The sequence below is a fragment of the Ranitomeya imitator genome, chromosome 2, assembly GCF_032444005.1.
Source record: "Ranitomeya imitator isolate aRanImi1 chromosome 2, aRanImi1.pri, whole genome shotgun sequence".
Classification (NCBI taxonomy): domain Eukaryota; kingdom Metazoa; phylum Chordata; class Amphibia; order Anura; family Dendrobatidae; genus Ranitomeya; species Ranitomeya imitator.
In genome coordinates, this window is record NC_091283.1 from 753,674,299 (window position 1) to 753,702,271 (window position 27,973).

Genomic DNA, 27,973 nt, shown 5'->3' on the forward strand with positions numbered 1-27,973 from the left:
CTCATCAAGAGAATGCCAAGAGTGTGCAAAGCAGTCATATAAGACATAATTTCAGTTGTTCCACACCTTTTTGTTAAGTATATAATTCCACATGTGTTAATTCACAGTTTTGATGCCTTCAGTGTGAATGTACAATCTTCACAGTCATGAAAATACAGAAAAATCTTTAACCCCTTAATGACCGCCAATACGTCTTTTAACTGACCTGAGATATAAGAGAATAGTATCCCCATACAGGTGACAATCCAGCATCTGTCAGTTGTACACTATAGCTGACAACTTGCTGCATCAGCCACGATCAGTATTTGCACCATCTAAATCTGTTTAACCCCTTAGATGCTGCTGTCAATAGTGACTACATCATTATAAATGGTTAACAGAGCGTGGGGGCTTCTTCTTTGTCCCAATTGGTACCCTCATATCATGATTTTGTTGTCCTGATGTTTGCGATGGCAATTCATGGCCAAATAGCGGCCTTAGAGTCTGACGGCTGTAGTAATCTGTTTAGAAGTTAGAGACATTTAGGTGGTAAAAATACACATTTTCATTTCTGTCATACCACTTTGCATTAATTCCTGTAATGCACCTGAAGGGTTAATAAACTACCTGACAGAAGTTTTCAATATGTTTAGGGGTGCTGTTTTTAAAATGGTATCACGTTTGTGGGTTTCCCAATATATGGGACCCCTAAAGTCACTTCAAACATGGATAAGTCCCTAAAAAAATAAATTTTGTAAATTTCTTTGAAAAGATGAAAAATTACGGCTACATTTTTAAACCTCCTAAACTGCTAACAAAATAAAATAATATTTTACAAATGGTCCTGATGTAAAGCAGACATGTGGGAAATGTTATTTATTAATGGTTTGCTGTGGTATGACCATCTGGATTAAAGGGATAATCATTCAAATTTAGAAAATTGCTAATTTTTTAACATTTTTCTCAAATTTTTGATATTTTTTATAAATAAACACAAAAAATGTTAAACAAAATTTACCATTATCATAAAGTATAATGTGTCACGAAAAAACAATCTCAAAATCACTGGGATTTGTTGAAGCGTTGCAGAGTTATTACCACATAAAGTGACACTGGTCAGATTTCAAAAATTTGGCTCGGTCACTAAGGGGTTAAATGAGAACGTGTGTCCAAGCTTTTGGTCTGTACTGTATAATATAATATATATATATATATATATATATATATATATATATACACATGCAGTAAAAAAAAAAAAATATGTCTCCTTCTCGTTTCCCGGCTGGTACCAGTTCTGCTCCGGTTTCAGCAGCATGAAGTGACGTCATCGTGCAACGGCTGTGTCAGGGGTGAATGATGGAGGAGGGATTGTCATCTGACGCCCTCTCCTCCATTGTTGCTTTCAACTGTATCGGCATCTATGATGCCGATACAGTTGAATGTGGCGCGCTGCAGGCAGCAGTGGTGGAGCAGCGGGTGTCAGGAGGCAGGAGCCGACTGCTGCGGTTAAAACCTGTGCCCGCTACTAAATAGAAATTAATATTCACTGCTCCCCACGCCTACAGGCTTTAGCTGCAGCAGACGGCTCTGGCCTCCTGTCACCCCCTGCTGCTCTGCTGGTGACTCCCGGGCCCCATAGCAGCTGTGTAGTTTGCTGCTATTAGTGACACGACATTGGATGGGGGCCTCTGGGGCTATGGGGGCCCTAGGCAGCTGCCGTCACTGTATGCCAGCAGAGGTCAGTTTCTAACCCTGCTTATACACATACTGGCTAGTGACCGTTTCATGCAGCGTTATGTGAATACACTATTTATTATATTGATGGCTGGACCGTACAATACAAGCTCTTCTTTCCCCATTTACCTTTCGTGTCTCCCCTATTTCTTCATAGATTGTAAGCTTGCAAGCAGGACCCTCACTCATTTTGGTATCTGTTGAAGTATGTGATTATTCTTATGTCTTTATTGTCTGTACAAGTCCCCTCTGAAATCTAAAGTGCAGCGGAACATATTGGCGCTATATAAATAAGAACTTATTATTATTATTATTCTGCGCCATTGTGCGTATTGAATTCGCTCCTTTTACTTTACACATACAGTAAGGTTTCAGAAGTTCAGGCATTAATAAAGGGAAGATGGATGTGAAAGCTAAATAAAGCGTGTGACAAGTTTTGTATTTACAGCTCTATTGACCTACGCACCTCATACATCCACTTGCTGAAGGGTCTCTGCCATGTATCCTTCTTCTCCAAGTGAAGGTAAGCATTAAAGAGGATCAGGTAAATGTATCTCTCCAAATACTGCAGACTCCGTAGCTGAAGTAATTGCATTTCCTTCATATTTTTGGCTGTTTTAATCTGTCAACAAAAAAGAAACCATCTTTGTAAACAAGAGAAGAAAAGCCCATAAACAAAAATGTACTAATTAATTTTACAGTTGGTGTTAACATATTAGGTTATTACGTACAATTAGTGGTCTGCAGCCTGTGTCTCTCTAACTAATGATAACCAGACAATCCAGACCCATCATTTCTACAATGTTTTATTGTTTTTCTATTTTACTTCTGGTTATGCAGTCTTTACAGGTTATCAGCAGTATCATTTCTGCATTTAATAGTGAATGCTTCAATCAGTGGGCACTTTTATTGCTTGACTATATAGCCTAAAAACCAGGCGGCAAATGGAATGGCCACTTTTAGTAACAGTCAACAATAATAAAAATCAATATCTGTAACTACATACAGTATATAAAATTCAATCACAATATTACCAGAATTATTGTTTTGTTTAATGAAGGACCCAATAGAGAACTGTGGTTGAGTGAATTGGTCAATCATAACCATCTAACTGCAATTTAAAAAAATAATATCAAGTTGTCAACATAAGGGTTTAATGGTAGCAGAAGATTTTGCAGAGTACAGCATTACACTTTTTCATGTTTTGGCTCTGTTATTGCAGCTTAGCTCCATTGAAATAAATTAACTTGAGCTGTAATACTTCATATTTGTTTTGTGTAAATCAATAGTGCATGTAAATATATAAAACGTAACCTAGAGTGCCCCCTTCCCTTCCCCTATTGGGTAAGCACCTTACTATAAATCATTCACCTACCGTATTTTTCGGACTATAAGACGTACCGGACTATAAGGCGCACCCAGGTTTTAGAGGTGGAAAATAGGGAAAAAAATATTTGAAGCAAAAAAATGTGGTAAAATATTTAATAACATACTATTATATATAATACCACATATAATAGTATGTTATTATGTTGGAAGCTGCGGGACCAGTGTGGTGTCTGTACAGTACTATATGAAGATGCTGGAGGGTGAGTATAAGAATGGGGGCACAGGGCTTATATTTAAAGCACCACTCCAGCACTGCAAAATAACACTGGAGTGCTGCTTTAAAATCCAATGGGAGAACTATGACTCCCAGCATGTCCTGCAGATCCTATGACATGCTGGGAGTTATAGTTCACTAAAGAAGTGGCAGAGTGCTTTATTGTGTTTTGGAAAGACTAACCTCTTAATTGTGGCAGCCAGCCACACTGTGGTGAGGTAAAAGCATCCCATGACTGCACACAGAGCCTTCCCTCTTGTTGCCTTTCCACAGCACAGGTAATGGAAGCCAGCAGATTCTAGTGTTGGAGTCTGAAAAACCTGTGATGATGTCAAGAAGAGGGAGGGCTCTGTGCTGCCATGTGATGCCCCAGCCTGCCCACTTCTGACATCATCACAGGTCCTCCTTGTGCACACTGCACAGCACTCAGCTCCAGCCCAGGAAGATACAGTGATCTCCTCTTCCCCGGACTCTGCTGCTGCTGCCTTCTCCTGCCCCGGACACACAGATCTCCCCAGCTACTGCAAGAATCAGCGCTGGGGAAGCCATGTGTGTCCCTGCTTTAGTGCAGTATTCATTTGCCTCTCCCAACTCACTGCTCAGCTGATAGGTGGGTGGGGAGTAGCTAATGAATATTCACTGCACTTAATCATCGGGACCACATGGTTTCCCCAGCACTGATTCAGGGCACCAGGGACATCCTGAAGTGGGATAACAGTGCGATCCCACTCACTGCTGCCCCCCTCCCCACATGCTACATCCGTACCATAAGACGCACCCACACTTTCCTCCCAAATTTGGAGGAAAAAAAGTGCGTCTTATGGTCAGAAAAATACGGTAAAACACATTGTACTGAGCGTGCGTGATGCAAACCCAGCGTTGTAGTGGGCATTGCATAAAAGGGTTGGCAGAAATGCTTAGTCTATCCAACACCAAAAGCACAGAAGGTGGGATCATGTGAATCATGTCACGATCACAAGAAACATGAATTTTAGCCAGTACATTTTGACAATATAGTTGATTGAGGTGCAGTGGTTAGCACAGCAGCCTTGCAGCGCTGGAGTCCTGGGTTCAAACCCCACCAAGGACAACATCTGCAAAGAGTTTGTATGTTCTCTCTGTGTTTGCGTGGGTTTCCTTTGGGCACCCCGGTTTCCTCCCACATTCCAAAGACATACTGATAGGGAATTTAGATTGTGAGCCCCAATGGGGACAGTGATGATAATGTCTGTAAAGCACTGCGGAATATGTTAGCGCTATATAAAAATAAAGATTATTATTATTAAATGTTTGGCCCCCAAAAAAATTATTTTATTTTAATTTTTTTCTTAGGCTTTACACTGTAAACTGTACAAAGCTACAGCAGAAAAAGAATTTGATTAGGGCACAAAACTGTATATGTTAAAGAAATTAATGCATCTATGCAAGACTCTGATGAGGATGTTCGAGGCTTATTTTCTAATGAAATATATTATGGTAGGCTGTGAAATGCATTCAGGTCTTCTGGAAGGCTGCCATTCCAGCAACCAGGGCCTCATTAAACCTCACCACTGTACTGCACAGTGTTTATTTTGTTTAAAATGTTTTATTAACAGACTACCACAGATTCTTGGAGGTAATTAGTTTCCATCCTAACAAATTTTGTCCTTATGGTAAAAACGACACTATATGCTGCATAGTGGTTCTACTGGCTAAATGCTGACAAAGCCTTGTGTCATGCCAGATCAAAATATTAGAGATTTATCCATTAATATTTATTTTAGTTTAGTTTTTTTTTTGAGGAGATGCATTTATTTACAAATACATTTTTGTAAAGCAAGAATATATTCTGTATGGGGAATGCAGTCTCAGAAATATAATCTTAAGGTCCATTTATACTGCATGTTGTGCGACGTTAAGCAATGGTCAAAGGCAACATGTTTGCCGGTAGGCGGTTACTTCATAGTCTATTTACACAGGCAGATCACGCTTCAGATGCACCTGCTGTGATAGATCATTCAAAGCACACATCGGGGTGGTCACAATCTCTACAGGTGAGGATTTGTAATGGGATTTGTACTGGTTGGGTCTATGGGTACCGTCACACAAACGACGCTGCAGCGATACGACAACGATGTCGATCGCTGCAGCGTCGCTGGAGAGCTGTCACACAGACAGCTCTCCAGCGACCAACGATCCCAAGGTCCCCGGTAACCAGGGTAAACATCGGGTTACTAAGCGCAGGGCCGCGCTTAGTAACCCGATGTTTACCCTGGTTACCAGCGTAAACGTAAAAAAAACAAACACTACATACTTACCTTCCGTGTCTGTCCTCCGGCGCTGTGCTTTCCTCTGCACTGTCAGCGCCGGTCAGCCGTAAAGCAGAGCGGTGACGTCACCGCTGTGCTTTCCGGCTGGCCGGCGCTCACAGCCAGTGCAGAGAAGCACAGCGCCGGAGGACAGACACGGAAGGTAAGTATGTAGTGTTTGTTTTTTTACGTTTACGCTGGTAACCAGGGTAAACATCGGGTAACTAAGCGCGGCCCTGTGCTTAGTAACCCGATGTTTGCCCTGGTTACCAGTGAAGACATCGCTGAATCGGCGTCACACACGCCGATTCAGCGATGTCAGCGAGAGATCCAGCGACGAAAGAAAGTTTCAAACGATCTGCTACGACGTACGATTCTCAGCGGGGTCCCTGATCGCAGTAGCGTGCCAGACACAGCGAGATCGTAACGATATCACTGGAACGTCACGGATCGTGCCGTCCTAGCGATCAAAGTGCCACTGTGTGACGGTACCTCACCGTGGGTCTATGACCCATCATCACTATTTATCATTGCATTGATAAGAAAGTCTCTAGGCAAATTAGTTTAAAGGATGCATTTTGAAAGAATACTGGCAGAAATGCAAGCTTCAGGATCCAACACATGCATCAGTATATTGGGCACTAATAGAATGTCATCATTTTGTAAGGAAAAGAACATTTCATCACAATATTGTGTCACCTAATAAAATGGATATTAACCTCTTGACGCTATCAAAAGTAACAGTGTTTGCTATTTATGAAGTGTTTTCCAAGTGGCAAGAAGAATAGTTGGAGCATAAGACCAGCTTCACCCATCACTGGAACACAGACTGTTCTCGTATAGGAAGATATGACCTAAACCGCTAAGTCTCCAGATCGGAGCTAACTGCATCATATATGGTAATGGTTTCATATATGCCTATAAAACAGATACCTTCACTGAGGAGACCATGCAATCATAAGGGCATGCAGAGAGCAATCACAGTCACCGCACATTACATAGGAGTGCGGCTGTAATCCCTCCCGACACATTGATTAAACAGCCTTCTCTGTAGCATGTGTTTACAGAGCAGGTTGTCAAACAAAGTGCCGGGGAGTAATAAGTCATGCTTACTGCATAACATGCAGTGACTATCTGAGGATTTTAACATCCTCACAAGATCTCCTTCTCTATTCCCCTCTTATCTCCTCTTCCCACAATCGCATACAAGATTTCTCTCGCGCATCCCCCCTACTCTGGAACGCTCTACCACAACATAGCAGACTCTCACCTACCATCGAAACCTTCAAAAAGAACCTTTAGACCAGGGGTGTCAAACTGCATTTCTAGAGGGCCGCAAACCATGCGTGTTTTCAAGATTTCCTTAGCATTGCACAAGGTGCTGCAATCATTATGTGTGTAGGTCATTAAATTATCACCTGTGCAGTACAAGGAAATCCTGAAAACATGACCTGTTTGCAGCCCTCGAGGAATGCAGTTTGACACCCCTGCTTTAGACCCACCTCTTCCAACAAGTCTACAACCTGCAGTAACCACCGATCGACCAAACCACTGCACGATCAGCTCTACCCTCGCCTACTGTATCCTCACCCATCCCTTGTAGATTGAGAGCCCTCGCGGGCAGGGTCCTCTCTCCTCCTGTACCAGTTGTGACCTGTATTGTTTAAGACTATTGTACTTGTTTTTATTATGTATACCCCTCCTCACACGTAAAGCGCCATGGAATAAATGGCGCTATAATAAATAAAAATAAAAATTTACACTGAAACCCCGGTGTAAGCACTCAGTGCAGAGCGCAGGATAAATGTGAGCCGAGTCTTACTGCAATCTTTGGGAGGCAGAATGAAAAAGGCAATAGCAGGTGAAAAAATGGTTTTATTTATTTTCTACGCCGTTCCTTGTGCGGTATAAGTGATTAGATTACTTTATTCTTCAGGTACAGCGATACCATAAATATGATTTATAGGAAAATGTTCAGGTTATGTTACCACCATATTTAGGCAATTAATATTTTAATTTTAATTCTATATAGTATAACGGATGGTCTCCGTTTCTTTTCTTCAGTACAGATTATTTCCGAGAAATGAAGATTACTTTATACAGGTCCCATTATGCTTAATATTATCTTCACACACCTATGTTCCCTTACTAATCTCACTAACTCACCTCTCCCCCTGCCTGACCACAACCTACTGACATTCTCTTCTCTTTCCTCTCATTGTGGAGTGGGGGTTGTGCACTAACTCACTCTCTCAGAAATCTCAAAAACACTTCAATTTACAATCACTCTTCGAGTCCCTTCTCCCTCTTACAGACACATTCCCTTCATGATACAGATGCTGCTGCCACTTTTTATAACACCACATGAACAGAAATACTCGACTCGGCCACCCCCCTCACACATAGCAAAACTCGTGCAATCAACAGGTAGTCCTGGCTGACCAGCCTGACTAAAGAACTGAAACGGGCTTCCAGGGTCACTGAGCAGTCCCTCGCCAGATTCAAGTCCACGCTCACTGCTGCAAAACAAACTCACTTCTCATCTCTTATATCCTCCCTGTCTCACAACCCTAAACAGCTTTTCAATACTTTCAATTCTCTACTCCTTCCCAAAGCAACTCCCCCTTCTCCTCTCATTTCTGCTGAAGACTTTGCCTCTTTCCTTAAGCAGAATATTGATACGATCAGAGAAAGATTTGGTTCGAAGTCCCCAATGCCCCTCTTAGCTGCTCAACCCTGTTCCTCCAAAACTAGCTTCTCCAACATGATAGAAGATGAGCTCTCCACCCTCCTGTCAAGATCGCATCTCACCACTTGCACGCTTGACCTGCTCCCATCCCACCTCATCCCTAACCTCGCCACAGTCTTCATCCCAACCCTAACAAACCTCTTCAACCTCTCACTCACAACCGGTGTCTTCCCCTCATCCTTCAAGCATGCCTCGATCACACCCATCCTCAAAAGCCCTCCTTTGACCGATCCTCTGTGTCTAGATATCACCCAATATCTCTTCTCCCTTAGGCCTCAAAACTACTGGAACAGCATGTACATCTTGTACGGTCCTCCTTCCTCTCCTCCTGCTCCCTCTTTAACCGGTTACAATCTGGCTTCCGACCGCATCACTCAACTGAAACTGCCCTAACTAAAGTCAACAATGACCTACTAACCACCAAGAGCAAGCGACACTACTCTGTCCTCCTTCTCCTGGACCTGCCTTCTGCATTTGATACCGTTGACCATTCCCTCCTGCTACAGATTCTCTCATCTCTTGGCATTACAGACTTGGCCCTACCATGAATCTCGTCATATCTAACAGACCGAACATTCAATATCTCCCTCTCCCACACAACATCCTCACCTTGACCCCTGTCTGTCGGTGTTCCCCAAGGCTCAGTCCTAGGGCCCCTGCTCTTCATCTACACCTTCAGCCTGGGACAGCTCATAGAATCCCACGGTTTTCAGCATCTTCTCTACGCCGATGACATGCAGATCTATCTATCTGGACCCGACCTCACATCCTTACTGACCAAAATCCCACAATGTCTGTCTGCTATTTCAGCTTTCTTTTCTGCACTCTTTCTAAAACTGAACATGGACAAAACAGAATTCATCATCTTTCCCCCCATAACCCTCTACCCCTCCACCAGACCTATCCACCAATGTCAATGGCTGCTCACTTTCCCCAGTCCTGCATGCTCGGTTAATCGGGGTGATCCTCAACTCTGCCCTCTCTTTCAAGCATCATATCCAAGCCCTTGGCTCCTCCTGCCGACTCAAAAATATTTCCTGGATCAGTGCATTCCTTGACCATGAAACCACAGAAATGCAAGTGCATGCCCTTATCTCCCACCTTGATTACAGCAACCTTCTACTCTCTGGTCTCCACTCTCTCTAGGACTCTGGCATCACTCCAATCCATCTTACACTCCACTGTCCAACTAATCCACCTGTCTCCCCATTATTCCCCAGCCTCTCCTCTCTGCAAAGCCCTTCACTGGCTTCCTATTGTCCAGAGGCTCCAGTTCAAAACTCTTACTATGAAATACAAAGTCATCCACATCCTGTCTCCTCCATACATCTGTAACATGGTCTCCCGGTACTTATCCACACGCAACCTTCGATCCTCTCAAGATCTCCTTCTCAACTCCCCTCTTATCTCCTCTTCCCACAACCACATACAAAACTTCTTCTGTGCCTCTCCCAAACTCTGTACACCAACACATCAGGCTCTCTCCTACCATGGAAACCTTCAAAAAGAACCTGAAGACCCACCTCTTCCGACAAGCCTACAATCTGCAGTGATCCTTAGTTTGCTGAACCGCCGCATGGCCAACTCTACCCTCTCCTAGTGTATCCTCATCAATCCCCTGTAGACTGAGCCCTCACGGGCAGGGTCCTCTCCTTCTGTACTTGTGTGCCTTGTTTTGCTCATGCTTATTGTGCTTGTCTATATCTGCCCCTTTCACATGTAAAGTGCCATGGAATAAATGGCGCTATAAAAATGTATAATAATAATGTTAGCAGAATGTTACTTTAGGCTTCTCTGCCTGCTCAGGAATATTGACTGTTCTCTACCTGTACAAATGCATGGGCATAACCGGTCACACTAGCTGGATGGGGACATGACTCTTGGATGAGTCACCTTTGTTTTTCTCTGAGACACTACAGCGTTTCATAGTAAAACATACACTTTTTGAATGTAGAAGTAGGACTCAAACACAGCAACAAGAAACAACTGACATGTTCTCTTTAAAAGAAAAAAAAAAAAAAAAAAAAAAGATTACTTTGATGTAGTGATGCAACTATAAAGTCTACAAAGTTGATACCCAGGCTCGGACTGGCCCACCAGAGAACCGGTGGGCCCAGGCACTGACACCTGCTGGCATACTGGCCAGCAGCTGCCTAGGGCCCCCACTGCTCCAGGGGCCCCAGCCAGTGGCTATAGGGCACCTGAGTCAAGGGGGCCCACCCTGTGCCAGCCTAGCAGCAGCTGGAGACAGGATCCTGTCCCCATTGCTAAAGCAAAATGCATATTCACGCTTCCCCACGCCAGTATGCGCGTGGAGAGGTGTCAATACCATTTCTCTTTAATAGTGGGAAGCGTTAGCCGCAGGCTGCAGCTAACACTGCCCGCATGTAAAGCACCACCACCGTACCACGCACAAAGTACCGCACCACATATGCACACACAGGCACACACACAGCACAGCACATCCCGGCATCCTGCTTCCTGTCTGAGACAGCCCAGCGGGATGATGTCATCATCCAGCATGCTGTCTCAGACAGAAAGCTGCCGGCAAGGAAGAGGCTGCCGGGATGTGCTGCTGCTGCAGGGAGGTGAGTGGTGCTGTGTGTCTGTGTGCCTGCGTGTGTGTATGTGGTGCGGTGCTTTGTGTGTGAGAGAGAGTGATGCGGTGCTCTGTGTGTGTGTGTGTGTGTGTGTGTGTAAGGATAATGATATTGGTGGGGGGAGGTAATGATGCAGGTGATGGGCAATGATGGCAGTGGGGGGAGACAATGATGGAGGTGATGGGCAATGATGGGGGTGATGGGCACTGATGGTAGGGAGAGGCAATGATGGAGGTGATGGGCAATAATGCTGTGGGGAGGCAATGATAGCAGTGATAGGCAATGATGGTAGAGGGAGGCAATGATGGCGGTGATAGGTGGCAATGATGGAGGTGATGGGCAATGATGGTGATGGGTGAGGCAATGATGGAGGTGATGAAATGGGCAATGATGGTGGTGGGGGGAGGCAATGATGGAGGTGATGAAATGGACAATGATGGTGGGGGGAGGCAATGATGGAAGTGATGAAATGGACAATGATGGTGGGGGGAGGAGGCAATGATGGAGGTGGTAGAATGGACAGTGATGGGGTGGTGAGGGAGAAGGCAATGATGGGGATGAAGAGGGGCTGCATTATACTTTATGAGGGGGCTACATTATATTCTGGGGGACTGCATTATTCTCAGGGGACTACATTATATTCTGGGGGAGCTACATCATACTATATGAGGGGGGCAGCATTATGCCCTATGAGGGGGCTACAGTATACTCTATGGAGAGACTGCATTACATTCTGTGGTGGGCTGCATTATACTATAAGAGGAGGGTTGCATTACACCCTATGAGGGTGCTACATTATATTCTATGGTGGAGACTGCGTTATACCTGAGGGGGTTGCATTATATTTTGTGGGGTGCTACATTATATTCTATGGGAGGGTGCTGCATTATATTTTATGAGGGGGGCTACATGATATTCTATGAGGGGGCTACCCCTCTATGATTCTACCCCAACCCCTGCTACATAATGAAGATGTATACTACCTTATATCATACCCTGATATTAGCGTGTTGTACCACACAATTGATGGTCTTATATTTATTTCTATGTAGCTGCATAGTGAGCCCCAAGAATGATTTTCTCTGGTGGGCCCGAGGTGCTCCAGTCCGACACTGCCCAGGCCTGTTACCCAAGACCCTCGATAGAACTGGACATATAATAATTTGGGTAAGCCACTTGTCAATATTTGAGTAAATTATTGAAAAATGGTTGATGATGACCACATAAAGTGACATATTCCATCACCATTACCCCATGTTCTATCTTTTATGACTTTTTTTTACAATTCTTATTGGTTATAATTCTTACAAACCGGCATGTATTTCATAGGATGACAAATCACAATCACGTCCAAGACTCAAAACAACATAAAAAGGAGCCTCCTGGTCCAAATCTCACCAATCACATATGAAAATAGAGCAATTTATGGAAAAACATTACCTTGAGGTACTGTGATCCATCAGGTCCCTGACAGCGGTACATTCCCATAAGGGGACGTTCATTTCTGACACGCAAAACAAACTCATTAAAATGAACTTAAAAACATGGAAAATTTTACCATTGCAGTGTGTTTTCTCTGCTTATGCCCAAATAGCACAAATAAATATTTCTGCCAAGTAGAGAAGAAAAAAAACAAACCATGCCAAGCATATCACAGCGGTGGAAATAACATAAGTTTCAGATTTTACACTGTCATCTAGTCTTTCTGACCTCATTGTTTCTGAATCCTTAGACTAATCAGATTTACTCATGCACACAGGGTGGTAATTTATGTTTTTATTTGATCTTTTAGCTCTACTAAGGCAATAAGAGGCAAAGGTGATCTAAAATTATTCTTCTGAAGCAGTTAGCTTTGTATGTTGCTGTATAAATCCATGTTAACCATACAGATTTTTCCAGGCATGTGATGTGTTTGCAGTTTGTGCAATATGTTACTTGTAAGTGCCATTTTATTATGTTCTTTTTATACATTGGAAGAGTTCTTTGTTTTATTGTATAGCTCCTGTTTCATTATACCTTGCTTGATGAGTGGACACACTTAGGTCTCCACTTTATTAAAGAAAATCTTCAAGCAAAGCAACGTGACTTATCGTAGTCAGCATGGCCAGCATCTGTCTCCCTATAGGGTCTCGGAACGTGGTGACTGGCTACTGGACCTTTGCATATATAAACTGGGGATAGTGATTAGTAATTAGTTGTTGTTACCAATTGGATCTGTAACCATTCTAATATGAATATTCCATGTTTAAGAGAGGCAAATTAAATAATTTAAATAAGTATGGTTATGTATTACTGCTAAAGAATGTGTACATCTTCAAGGACATTTTTAGTTACTTAAATGCATGTACTTTAGGTTAAAAATAATTTTTGCAATAGAGTTTCATTACAAATTTTTAACAGTTGGCTACTACAGCCTCTGTGCATCACTATACATAGCAAATTGCAAAATGGTGGATCACAGAGCTCATTCAAATAGGCTTTTTAATCTTACTACTCTTCTACTAACCCAAAGTCTAAGATGATTTATAATCTCATAGCTCAACGCTGATGTAGTCAAATCTCAGCTTAAACAAGTTTGGGAGAAGAGTAGTGTTGACAGAGTGGTAAGGCTAAGGCTGCCGTCACACTATCAGTATTTGGTCAGTATTTTACATCAGTATTTCTCAGCCAAAACCAGGAGTGGGTGATAAATCCAGAAGTGGTGCACATGTTTCTATTATACTTTTCCTCTAATTGCTCCACTCCTGGTTTTGGCTCACAAATACTGATGTAAAATACTGACCAAATACTGCTAGTGTGATGGCAGCCTAATACTGTATAACCTGCGGTCAGATAAAAGTTCACAGACAGATTTGATCTAAAAAGTTGACTATGTACTGAGGCATAAAGGCTGTAGAAGTTAAAACGGTCCAAAATTTGTAATGAAACCATATAGTAAAGATTCTTTTTTTTTTAAATACATAAAGTAAACAAAAAAGATACATACAAAGACCCCAAATGTGTCCATATTTTTTTTATAAGAAGCAAAACTATTTGCACCCAAATCCTCAGCTGCTGTTAAAAGTTTAGGGACAACCATAAAGAACAACTTTTACCCCATAATCCTGAGTGTCAATTGACTGGATGAACACTCACAATGAGAATTTTACAAAATTTACATAAGTATTCATGTTATTTCCTCCTTTAAAAAAAATGCATGCAAGCCTTTTTTTTTTTTTTTTTTAAACCATTGGTTGATCCCGTTGTAACTAGGCTCTTGAGCTAGATTGTTTCACAGATTATTAGCCTTGTTTCCTTTGGAGATTGATCTTTTTTTCTCCAGATCTAGGGACTCTCCTCTCTTCTTTTAGGAGGTTTTACATGGAAAAGGCTTTTGACCATATTTCTTGCGTGGTCCATTTCATCAAAATCTTACAGCTGAGAAGCTGCTCAGACAAGCAGAAAGATTACTGTAAAAGCACACTTTAAGCCTCACAAAAGAATCTTCAAAACGGTTAGAACATATCTGGGTCAATACTATGCATGATCTTCAATGTAGGCCACCTCCCAAAGATCCAGGCAGCAGTATGCTGCTGATATTGTAATGATCATACTAACCATTCACAACAACATAGCTAGCTAACTCTACAATCTAATCCTTCTAGTTTTTAATCTGGCCAAGACTTTGCAAGGTTGTTGGTCCAATGCCAATACTGACATTGTAAGACTGGCTCATACCTAAACTGATGACCTACAAATGCTTGGCAGGTGTCGGAGTCCTACCTGAGCTTCACTGTCACGCATTGTTTAACATACCATTGCCAATGTTTTTCTTACTACAGAAACTAAATGACATCATCACAAAGACTTAAAACCACAGGGATTGAAGGCAATGAAATTGCCATTAAAACACTGAATATAAAAGGAGGACATGGATGGATTAGGCTTTAGGACTGCCAACAACTCTATCCACTGGCATAAAGGGAAATAATTCAAACAAATAAATAATCTTTGCCACTGTAACAACTATTTGTACTACCCATGTACCTATTAGGGTATTTGCAGACAATCAGTAAACGCTGTGGATTGGTAAGTGCTCACGATCCGAAGTTGCTTCAGGTTTTAACACTGCACACTTGTACAGCTTCCAACCCACAGTGTCCAGATGTTAGAGCATAGTGGATAGGATTTCAAGAAATCCTATGCACACTATGCGTCCAGAGTCGCCCGTGGCTCACCCGCAGAGACCGACATGCGGTGCGTCTCTCCAGACCGCATGACGTCAATTTCTTTTGCGGAGACTGTAGTCTCTGCGAGAGGAATTTCACCCATAGAATGTATTGGGCGTGGTAAATCCTGCGTTCAATAGAGAGCAGCGCTATGGACTTAGCGAACATGCGCTGCGCCAAATACCCTCAGGCTAGTATTACGTAAGTAGTATTTTACCCAGATAACATAATATATTCCAACAAAGTTTTTATCCTCTTAACATATCGCAGTCATCACATTATATGTCGCTGTGTACGTACAGTTGTTCATTTTGCCTTTCTACACAGCTAATTCTTCTCTATTCTCTGCTCTGTGCAGAAACAGGAAGTTTATTGTCCTTGCAGAAAAAAAAAATCATCCCCCTTTTCAACTTCTGACCCAGCTGCTCCGCTCCTCCCTCCTGCTCATTTGGTTGAGTGCTCCTGTATTCTCTATGGGAAAGCCACAGACTGACACCGACAGATGGCTTAGCTCCAGGAGAACAATGTAATCAGTAGTTGTTTTGCTTATAAGCAACCCAACTCTGGCAGTTGTTATAAAAAATGAACATTTAACTTTTTTTCACAAAAAATTTACTTCAGATCCATTTTTTTCTATTTTGACTAAAGTAACAGGAAAAAATTGACCCCAAAGTTTGTTGTGTAATTTCTCCTGAGCATGCCGATACCCTATAAGAGGGAGAAAACCACTGTTTGGGCAAACGGCAGAGCTCAGAAGGGAAGGAGCGCCATTTGACTTTTTGAATTCAAAATTTGCTGGAACAATTGGCTGACACCATGTCCCATTTGGAGAGCCCCTGATGTGCCTAAACAGTCAAAATCCCCACAAGTGACAGCATTTTGGAAACTAGACCCCTTGGGGGAACTGATCTATATGTGTGGTGAGCACACTGAACCCTCAGGTGCTTCCCAGAAATTTATAATGTTGAGCCGTAAAAATAAAAGAAAAACACATTTTCCCAAGAAATGTTTTTAGCACAAAATATTGCATTTTCATTGAGAACATCGATACCTAACATGAGGGAAAAAACTACTGTTTGGGTGCACAGCATGGCTCAGAAGGGAAGGAATGTCATTTGACTTTTTGAATGTAAAATTTCCTTGAATCATTAGCGGACGTCATGTCCCATTTGGAGAGCCCTTGATGTGCCTAAACAGTGGACCCCTCCCCAAGAATGGCGTAATGTTTTGGAAAGCAGATATTGTTGGAATGTTCTACTGGTGTCAACAAACTCCCCACAAGTGACACCATTTGGAAACTAGACCCCACAAGGAATGTATTTAGATGTGTGGTGACTAGTGATGAGCGAATATACTCGTTGCTCAGGTTTTCCCGAGCACGATCGGGTGACCTCCGAGTATTTGTTAGAGTTCACAGATTAAGTTTTCATTGCCTCAGGTGAATGATTTACAGCTATTAGCCGGGCTAAGTACATGTGGGGGTTGCCTGGTTGCTAGGGATTCTCCACATGTAATCAAGCTGGATAATAGCTGTAAATCATTCAGCTGCCGCGCTGAAAACTTAATCTCCAAACAATAACAAATACTCGGAGGTCACCCAAGCGTGTTCGGGAAAACCCGAGCAAGGAGTACACTTGCCCTTCACTAGTGGTGACCGCATTGAACCCCCAGGTGCGTTACAGAAGTTTATAACACGGAGACCGTGAAAATAATTAAAAAAAAAAAAAAAAAAACACATTTTCCACACAAAAATGTTATTTTGGCCCCAAACAATGCATTTTTATAAGGGCAACAGGAAAAATTGCACCATACAATTTCTTGTGTAATTTCTCCCGAGTGCGCCGATACCCCATATGTGGGAGAATACTACTTTTGAGGCACAGTGCATAGCTCAGAAGGGAAGAGGCGCCATATTGGAGTTCACATTTTGTGGGACTGGTTTGAGGGTGCCATGTTACATTGGCAGAGCCCATGACATACCAGAGAAACAAACCCCTATATGTGAACTCAAACTACACCCAATGAATTTATCTAATGGTGCAGCGATCATATTGACACATGTGCCTCACAAAATTTTATACCACTGAGCGGTGAAGAAAGAATAAATTACATTTTTAATACTAAAATGTTGTTTTAGCCCCAAGTTTTTAATTTTTCTAAGGGCTACTAGGAAATTTTTTTGCAACACGCTGAGGATTACTTTTTCCTGATTGTGCCAATACCCTACATGTAATCGGGAAATATTTTTCAGGCACAGTGCTCAGCTCAGAAGGCAAGGAGCGCCAGATTTTACTGTTTTGGTGTGTAGGTGCCTTGACCCACTGGGAGAGCCCATGAGGAGCCAGAACAGCAGAATCCCCCAAAAGTGACCCCATTTTACAAACTACACCTCTCAATAAATTCATCTAGGGGTGCAGTGATCATATTCACACCATGGGTGTGTCACAGAATTTTCTATCTTTGGGCAATGAAGAAAAAATAACTACATTTTACCACCAAAATTTTGTTTTAGCCCCAGATTTTTCATTTTCACATAAGAAGTGGGTAAAAATGGCACTAAAATATGTGGCTGTACAGTACTACTTGGCCATACAGAGAGACTCGGGAGGAACAGAGTGCCATTTGTCTCCTGGAGTGCAGATTTTCTTAGAAAAGTTTGCGGACTCCATATACAGAGCCCTTAATTGCTAGAAGAGCAGAATCCCCCTTCAACTGACCCCATTTTGGAATCTATACCCCTTGCAGAATTAATCTACAGGTGTATTGACGATTTTGACTCTATGGGTATTTTCCAGAAACAAACAGCAATGAATGTTGCTGAGTGGAAATTGCAAACTGCCATTGTAGTGATCAGTATGATGCCATCACCAGTACATTATGCCTAGCTCATGCTTCTGGAGGCATGCACCCGTAAATTAAGAGGGCTCTCATCACTTCAGAAATGTCAAACATGTGAACGCTATTTGTTGTGGTTTAGGTACACTGTGGGGCTCAGAAGGGAGGGGGAAATTTGGATTTGAGAGTGGAGAATTTGCTTAATTTCTTTTGGTGGGTGAGGAGCCATTTTGCTTTTCCAGAGCCTTTGTGCTACCAGTAACGTGGAAGCTCCCTATACTTCGGTTAACAGATGACAGACCTGAGTGAGGGCTTGCTTTTTTTTGAAAATTGAGTTAAAGCTTTTATTGGGAACATTTTACATAACGTTTGGGATCACATTTATCCAGCGCTCTACGCTGACCACTTACTTTGGGGTTTCCATCTAAATCTCTGAGTGACGTGATTTAGATGAAACCCTTGAGGGATCCATTCACTATAATGAGGCAACAGAGTTTCTTTGAACTCCATCTGGCCTCTGTTCAGTGGTGTCGTTCATTTAAGTAGTGCACAAAACTGTGGCTGACAGCACTTTGTGGCTACTTTCACACTAGCGTTGTGTGACGTACGTCGCAATGTGTTGTTTTTTTTTCTATAGACTTGCATTAGCCGACGCATTGCGACGTATGGCGACACGTCCCATCCGTCGTGCAACGGATGAGTGGTGTTTTGGCGGACCGTCAGCACAAAAAAAGTTGCATGTAACGTTTCTTTGTGCGTCGTGTCCGCCATTTCCGCCCGCGCATGCGCGGCCGGAACTCCTCCCCCTCCTCCCTGGACCTTACAGTGGGGCAGCGGATGCGTTGTAAAACTGCATCCACTGCCCAGTTGTTCATTTTTTTTGCAGTTTGCGTCGGTATGTCGGGCCGACGCTAGTGTGAAAGTAGCCTTACGCAATCCTAAAAAGACTGACACCGCCAGATCACAGGTCAGAAGCCGTCCACAGAGCCTCCATCTGCCTCATTATAGGGAATCTTCTGCCAGAGGTTCCATCTGAATCACATATTTTAGAGATTTAGACGCAAATCCCAATGCAAGTGCTGAACGCAGAGCGCAGGATAAATGTGCGCCAAGCCTTACTGCGATCTTTGGGAGGCAGAATGAAAAATCAACAGCAGATGAAGAATTGGTTGATATGGCAACTTTATTCTTTGGGTCGGTGCCATTACAGCAATACCAGATTCATATTGGATTTTTATGTTTAGCTGCTGTCAAAAACTAAAAGTCGCTTTTTATTGCAAGCATCACCATATTTCGAGAGCTCTAATTTTTCCATATTTTGGCCCATAGACTCATGTGAGGGCTTGTTTTTTGCGGCGCGATTTGACATTTTTATTGTTACCATTTTCGGGCACATGACATTTTTTGACCGCTTTCTATTCTGATTTTTGGGAGGCAGATTTTTGGGGGTTTATGCCGTTCCACATGTGGTAAAATTGATAAGGCAGTTTTAGTCTTCATATCAGTATGATTACAGTGATACCTCATTTATATACCATAGTTTTTTTATGTTTTACACAAACTATTTTATAGAAAAAATAATTTTTGCATATACCAAATATGTGTAGTGTTTATTGTTTATATTTTTTTCATACAAATATTTATTTATAGATACAATTTCTTTAGATTGTTTAAAATATTTTTACAATTTAAAAAATGTTTTACTTTTTTACTTTGTCCCACTATGGGACTATCATTTTTTACAGGCTGATCACTTGTACAGCACGGGGATGCAGCAGCATCCCCATGCTGTACAAACTGTCAGCTCAGCACAGAGACAAACTTCCTCATCATGCACTGCACATGATCACTAAATTTCCTAGCTCGGGTCACCATGGCAATGATCAGGACCCTGCGTCATGCTGTGGGGTCTCCGATCCAAAGGCAGAGGGGCTGTCAGCCCTCTGCTGGCTTTCAGAATGCTGCAATCACATTCAATTGCAGCATTTCAGGGGGTAAAGTGCTGGGAGCGGTGTGTGACTGCTCCTGGCTCTTAGTGCTGGGTGACAGCCATCAGAATCAGCTGACACCCGGTGGACATCACCTGCGCACCACCCGTGTGCGCAGGTGATCAAATGGCATAATAAACAGTCCCTGGTCAAATAGGCCCAGGGCACATGGATGGATTATTACGTCTGATGTAAGAAAGGGGTTAAACAAGGGACATCTTTAGATTTTTTCTCTCAATGTTTATTTATATTCTGCATCTCTATGCAGAAATTCTCACCAATAACCTCAGTTCCTGACTCCAATGGCAGCTCACAATCTAATTTTCCTATCTCAGCCAATTTTAGTCTTTTGAACCTATCAATGTGTTTTTCGAATGTAGAAAGAAACAACAGTACCTAGAGAAAATCCAAGCAAACACTGGGAGACTGTGCATGCCTCATGCAGATGTTATGCCTGGTTTGACTCAAATCTAGGAGGCCAGCTCAGCAAAGCAACAGTGCTCACCCCCGAGTGTGTTCACAGCAGCGCCTTCACAAAAACAGTATAAAATAAACTTATCCTAGATACTGAAAAAAATACATATTTCTCACTTATTGCTTAGTCAGTATCCTGGACCTATTAACTATTCCAGTGAGTCAGTGACCACATTGAGCCGTTAAATTCCCTCTGAGAGACTTTAACACCTTTTTGGAAATAGTCAGACATGATCTATAAGCAATAAAATTTCAATTTCCCATTGGTAAAAGAAAACAGCGTTGCCTATAAGTCTCCATACACGACCTGGATTTCTTCAATGAGAACCAGTACCCTTCCTCCCACAGCTTGGATTTTAAAGGTAAGTCAACTGCCAGGTAAAACTTTCTTGTACATTTTCCATGACAATTTGTGGATATGAATGGAAAAGATGCAGATGATGTGCGCCTAAATCTGAGCCAGCAATAGTCATATAGCACATAAGAGCATGCACCAGCTGGTATTGCTTCATATCTGTATAATGTAACTAAGGACTTACACAAAACACTGAGCCGCTCTTTTGGCAGTAACAGATATGTAAGTGAATCCAAACATTCTGAGCTTAGAGAATAGGTTTGCATGCTTTCCTAGAGCTTGCATAAGCCCTGCATACTCAGAAAGTCAGGAATTTGCAAACCACACAAATTTTAAGGGGAGATTTTTGGATCTTTCCCCATGTGATCCTTTTTTTAAGTACATATTTCTTGCAGTATTTTTGTGCAATGTTTCACTACACCTTTCAAGGTTGTTTTACAGCATTGAGTGCATTTTATTAGCCGATTTACCCTTAACCCCTGTCTGACCTCGGACGGGATAGTACGTCCGAGGTCAGAAGCCCCGCTTTGATGCGGGCTCCGGCGGTGAGCCCGCACCAAAGCCGGGACATGTCAGCTGTTTTGAACAGCGATCTGCCCGCGCCTATTAACTAGTTAAATGCCGCTGTCAAACGCAGACCGCGGCATTTAACTACCGCATCCGGCCGGGCGGCCGGAAATGACGTCATCGCCGACCCCCGTCACATGATCGGAGGTCGGCGATGCTTCTCCATTGTAACCATAGAGGTCCTTGAGACCTCTATGGTTACTGATCGCCGGTAGCTGTGAGCGCCACCCTGTGGTCGGCGCTCACAGCACGCCTGCAATTCTGCTACATAGCAGCGAACAGCAGATTGCTGCTATGTAGCAGAGGCGATCGTGCTGTGCCTGCTTCTAGCCTCCCATGGAGGCTATTGAAGCATGGCAAAAGTGAAAAAAAAAGTTAAAAAAAGTGAAAAAAAAAAAATAAATAAAAAGGTTAAATCACCCCCCTTTCGCCCCAATCAAAATAAATCAATTAAAAAAAAATCAAATCTACACATATTTGGTATCGCCACGCTCAGAATTGCCCGATCAATTAAAAAAAAGCATTAACCTGATCGCTAAACAGCGTAGCGAGAAAAAAATTCAAAACGCCAGAATTACTTTTTTTGGTCGCCGCAACATTGCATTAAAATGCAATAACGGGCGATCAAAAGAACGTATCTGCACCACAATGCTAAAATTAAAAACGTCATCTCAGCACGCAAAAAATAAGCCCTCAACCGACCCCAGATCATGAAAAATGAAGACGATACAAGTATCGGAAAATGGCGCAATTTTTTTTTTCTTAGCAAAGTTTGGAATTTTTTTTTCACCACTTAGGTAAAAAATAACCTAGTCATGTTAGGTGTCTATGAACTCATACTGACCTGGAGAATCAATGTCAGGTCAGTTTTAGCATTTAGTGAACCTAGCAAAAAAGCCAAACAAAAAACCAATGTGGGATTGCACTTTTTTTGCAATTTCACCGCACTTGGAATTTTTTTCCCGTTTTCTAGTACACGACATGCTAAAACCAATGATGTTGTTCAAAAGTACAACTTGTCACGCAAAAAATAAGCCCTCACATGGCCAAATTGACGGAAAAATAAAAAAGTTATGGCTCTGGGAAGGAGGGGAGTGAAAAACGAACACGGAAAAACGAAAAATCCCAAGGTCATGAAGAGGTTAAGAAAAAAAAACTACAAAATTCCAGTTTGTGCATGTAGGATTATGCATGTACCGGATATCTATATATGATATATTTTTTTTAAATTTATCAATTTACTTTTATTGCATGGATTCTACAAGTTAGCAGCCAGTTGGTGGGAGCACACAGTCAGAACACAAATGTTTTCAGTGAGCATAAAGCCTTTGTCAGACCCATGTATGAAATAAGTCTCTGTCAGACCTCTTATGGCAGTGACTTGTCTCGGGACATTAAGATCCAACATTCCTCGTCTTTCCTCCCCCCAACATCTGCTATTAGGAGAGCTGGAAAGTCTCCAAACATAACATTTCTATTACTTTGCTTAAAATTTGTGAGTTTGGAGGACTTTTACCCAACAGGTGAGCCTAAATGGTCAAGGCTGATCAACACTGATGTCATAAATGGGGTACAATATTGTAGTGACTGGATTTATTTTTAAGTCCACAATTTTAGCGCTTAAATGATAAAAAAAAAAAAAAATTATGGCAAAATCATACGTAGGGGTATTACATAGAAGTATACAAGCACGCTAAACACAGTATTGGAAAGCAATGTTAACGAAAGTATAAAAAAAAACATTTTACAATACCATGTGTTTTTATGATTTTTTTTATTCCAATGAAAACGATGATAGGAAAACGAAATAGTGTTGAGAAGCAAGTTTAACACCATTTCGGTAAAAATAAATACATTTTTCCATCTTGGAACATGATGTTCATAGGGAGCAAAAATAAGGTGTTTTAATTTGACTAAGATCTGAGTCGAGGATCAAAAAATTTATTGTGGACACATTTTTTAAATTTAAATTTACTGCCTTGTGATGCTTTTGCAAATAACACTAAGGAGGTACAGTATTTACCCCTTGATGCAATGTTTCTATGGGAAAATAGATTGGTAATTTGGCATCCTATATAACATGCCTCTAACTTTTCTGTTTTTTTTTTCTTTTTTTTTTTAGGAGAAATTTAACAGAAAACTATGCATGCCCCTGAAATCATAGCAAATTCCATTTTAGTTCATAAAAAAAATAATGCATCTGAGTAACACAGTACTTTAAATTCCCTTTATAACATTTTTTCTTAAGCGCAGTCACAACTAAGAACTACAGGCCCTGCAGGCTGTACAGTTCAGAATGGACTAAAAGGCAAAACACCATTATAGTCTCTCAAAAGGCACCCGCTGACGCAAATGGATTAGCCAAAAACTTCAAGAAATACGGTTTACATTTTTTTCTTATTTTTTCTAGCTGACTAAGATTCCTTGAATACTTCCAAATAAGAAACTATTTTGTTTAACAGCGGTGCTGATGAAGCAGTTTGGAGAGCTCCAGTCTGCATCTGTATTTAGGTTTCAGCGTCTGCCCATTATACTTCCTGACAATTAAGCAATTTGGGGCCCCAGCAGAGGGAAATTATGTTTCTTACTACAAAAATATTTTTCGTGGCAACGAATTATAAAAATATTGCTACCCAGAACAACAGTGTGTGAGAGCCATGGTGGTAAGCCACAGTTCTGATGTTTCTTGGACTTTGAATATGTGCTATCGGGCATCTACATTTTCTTACAGATGTTCACCATGTCTTTGCGCTTTTCTCATATGGAAAATGTAGAATGGCTCTTAAAACTAGAGCGGCTTACTGACCTTAAGGCCGGAGTCACACTACTGTAGAATACGGACCAGTGCTATGCGAGAAAACATCGCATAGCACTCGGACCAGTGTTAATCTATGGGGCAGTTCCCATCACAGTTTATTTTCTCGGGTGTATTCAGCGTGCGTGTAAAATCACAGCATGCTGCTGTAAGGGGGTCGACAGCACTGTGGTTTCCCGTGTGCCGTCTCCGTAACTAGAGAGGCTGCATCCCATGTTCCCGGAGGAAAAGCCTGAGTGAGCCGGATTGTCCCCCATTGCCTGGGGGAAGTGCTAGTGGGGCAGACCTTCCTGCTGGAGCAGAGAAAGAAGAGGAGAAAGCGCACGCAACAGCGGGGGGATGAAAGAGAAAAAGCGTGCGCAGGTCGTCAGTTTGGCTCGAACGCAGAGCAGTGATTGGCATGCTCTGCCTCCCCGGCCCTCACGACAGACTACTGGCGCTGTGATAGGTGGCATAGAGAAAGCCCCTGTTGCCTGAAGAGGGACTGCTGCAGAACAGAGCAGAGCCGTGCACACTGAACAGACCAAAAGAACAGGTACTGCTGCACTGAGGGGAGCTGTGTGTCTAGCAGCAGCAGCCAGAGAGAGGAGTGCTCCATCCGGGGAGCACCAGCATGGTGCAGGCCAGCGTCCGCCATTTCCCGCCGCCAGCAGCTGGAATTAGAGGTGGAGAGTGATGTGCAGTGTATGCCTGGCGAATACAGAGAGGTGCAGTGTACCAGAGACTATCGGAGAGCAAGGCGCCAAACGCACCGGAGTACAACACACATGCCCCATAAAAGTGACTGGGGACAGGACAGACCCTTGCACCCTCACTTAGCTTTTAGTCAGTGGTTTAATTGTGTCCACGTTAAACAACAGAAACGTTTCGGTCCTAATATTCGGACCTTCCTCAGTCACAGTAATAAGATATGGTTGACACCAGGCAGACCCCAGGATTGTGAGATCTCAGTAGATTCATGGGGGATGGTGGACACAGACAGTGTCTCAGGGCTTGTAAAAGTATCCGGCAGGTGCCCTTAGGGAGAATCTGGAGCCTGTGTGTGTGGTCTGAAGGGACGCGGCCTCCACCGTAAGTCCATGCATGGACTGAGCACTGCTCATCTCTAATCTTTATAACAGTGCTGAACAATAAACTGAAATTAAACATTGACTTAAATGTATTTGGACATAGCACCAAACTATACACTGAAAATAAATATAGGCATCGGGGACAGACGTAATAAATCTGTACACAAATATACGCAATATATTCTTGTCCACAGGCAATCTTTGCCCCATTACTGGTTTTAAAAAACAACAACTGCACTTTACTATATATAAAATGCAGTTCATCCTTTTGCAATGTGCAGGTGCTTCTCACAAAATTAGATAATCAAAAAGTTAATTTATTTTGGTAGCCTTCAGCTCTTCTGCATTTTTGGATCTTGTGTCTCATCTTCCTCTTGACAATACCCCATAGAGTCTCTATGAGGTTAAGGTCAGGTGAGTTTGCTGGCCAATCACGCACAGTGATACTGTTGTTTATAAACCAAGTATTGGTACTTTTGCCAATATGGACAAGTGCCAAGTCCTGCTGGAGAATGAAATTTCCATCTCCAAAAAGCTTGTAGGGCAGAGGGAATCATCAAGTGATCTAAAATTTCCTGGTAGATGGCTGCGCTGACTTTGGCCTTGATAAAACACAGTGGATCTACACCAGCAGATGACATGGCTCCCCAAACCTTCACTGATTGTGGAAACTTCAAACTAGACCTCAAGCATCTTGGATTGTGTGCTTCTCCACTCTTCCTCCAGACTCTGGGAACTTGATTTCCAAATGAAATGTAAAATTTACTTTCATCTGAAAACAACAACTTGGACCACTGAGCAACAGTTTAGTTCTTTTTCTCCTTGACCAGGTAAGATGCTTCTGGTGTTGTCCTATTGGTCATGAGTGGCTTGACACAAGGAATGCGACACTTGTAGCCCATGTCCTGGATACCTCAGTGTGTGGTGGCTCTTGAAGCACCTTTTCTTCTTTTTTTAAATGACCTTTTCTTAATCATTTCAAGGATGCGGTTATCCCAGTTGCTTGTGCACCTTTTTTGCTAATTACCGTATATACTCAAGTATAAGCTAAGATTTTTAGCCCATTTTTTTAGGCTGACTCGAGTCATTGTCCCAGGGGGTCGTCGGGGGAGGGGGAGCAGCAGGAGTGGTGGCTGTCACATCATACTCACCCTCCCGGCGTGGTCTCTGCACGTCCCTGCTTCTCAGATGGTCTCGGCGCCGGCAGCTCTTCTTGTGTTCAGCAGTCATGCGGTACCACTCATTAAAGTAATGAATATGGATATGCCTCCACTCCCATAGGCGTGGAGCGCATATTCATTACTTTTAATGAGCGGTACCATGTGACCGCTGAACACAGGAAGAGCTACCGGCTCCAAGTACATCTGAGAAGCAGGGACGTACAGAGACTGATCTAGGAGGGGGCGAGTATGACAGGAGAGGGTGAGCCATGCGATATTCACCTATCCCCGTACCACCGCCGGGCTGTGTCTTTCGCATCCTCTGGCTGTGACGTTCAGGTCAGTGGACGTGTTTAGTGCGCGCCCTCTGCCTGAACAGTCACCGCAGAGACCTGGAAGACACAGCAGCGTGCGGCAGTGGAACGGGGACAGGTGAATATCCCAAGTGCTGGTGGCCTGAGCCAGTGGCGACACCAACACCTGTCCGCCATAGCACGCCGGTGTCCCCATCTGTTTAGGACACCGGCACCTGGCTCCCAGCGATGAGAGGTAAGTAGGTCTTTTAATCGCAGTAGCATATCGGGTTATATTATTCTATTGAGCATCTTATGGGGCCTTCAACTTTTATGGAGCAGCATATGGGGCATATTATTCTATGGCGCATCTTATGGGGCCATCAATAACCTTTTATGCAACATTATATGGGGCATATTTTAATATGGAGCATTATATGGGGCTCCTGATTCAATATGATATTCAAAAACACAACCTACTGACGTCAATTAATTTTACTTTTATTGGTATCTACTTTTATTTTTGAAATTTACCAGTAGCTGCTGCATTTCCCACCCTAGGCTTATACTCGAGTCAATAAGTTTTCCCAGTTTTTTGTGGCAAAATTAGGGGTCTCTGGCTTATACTCTGGTCGGCTTATGCTCGAGTATATACGGTATTCTGCTTTACTGAGATAATGACTTTTGGGTTTTCATTGGCTGTAAGCCATAATCATCAACAGAAATAAACACGAAATAGATCACTCTGCTAATAATGACGATATAATATAGGAGTTTCACTTTTTGTATTGAAAAACTTAAATATATTCACTTTTTGATGATATTCTAATTTTGTGAGAAGCACCTATGTTTTATGACACTAGATATATACAGCAGATATACATTTTTATAGTCCAAAACGTAACAAAGAAAAACAAAAACATGAAAGATGCATAGACATCATACAACACGCAGATGATGACTGCAACCAGAACACCACAATTTATTTATTTATTTTTTAACAAAGACTAAATTTATTTTTATTTTATTTTGTGTGTAATACAGAAAAGAGCATAAAAACAGCTATTGTTATTTGGTATTTATTTTTACAATATTCACTTTGCAGTATGTCATCCTTCTAAAATTTTGTAGAACCATGATCATTCAAGATCATGGTTCTACAAAATTTTAGAATTTTTTTCTACTTTGCAACAGTGAGAACACTATTTTTTTATGTTTTTGTATTTATGTATTCTAAGACAGATACATTGTTATT

The 27,973-nt window shown here is 42.3% G+C and overlaps 1 protein-coding gene across 2 annotated transcripts in view; it reads right to left on the reverse strand.

Moving 5' to 3' along the window:
- The window catches only part of PALD1 (phosphatase domain containing paladin 1), a 335,463-nt gene that overhangs the window by 42,979 nt on the left and 264,511 nt on the right, over positions 1 to 27,973 (reverse strand). For both annotated transcript variants that reach the window (XM_069753305.1, XM_069753306.1), the window contains one exon: positions 2,180 to 2,335. In XM_069753305.1, coding sequence (XP_069609406.1) covers positions 2,180 to 2,335 — 156 coding nt within the window. The remainder of the gene's footprint in view (positions 1 to 2,179; positions 2,336 to 27,973) is intronic.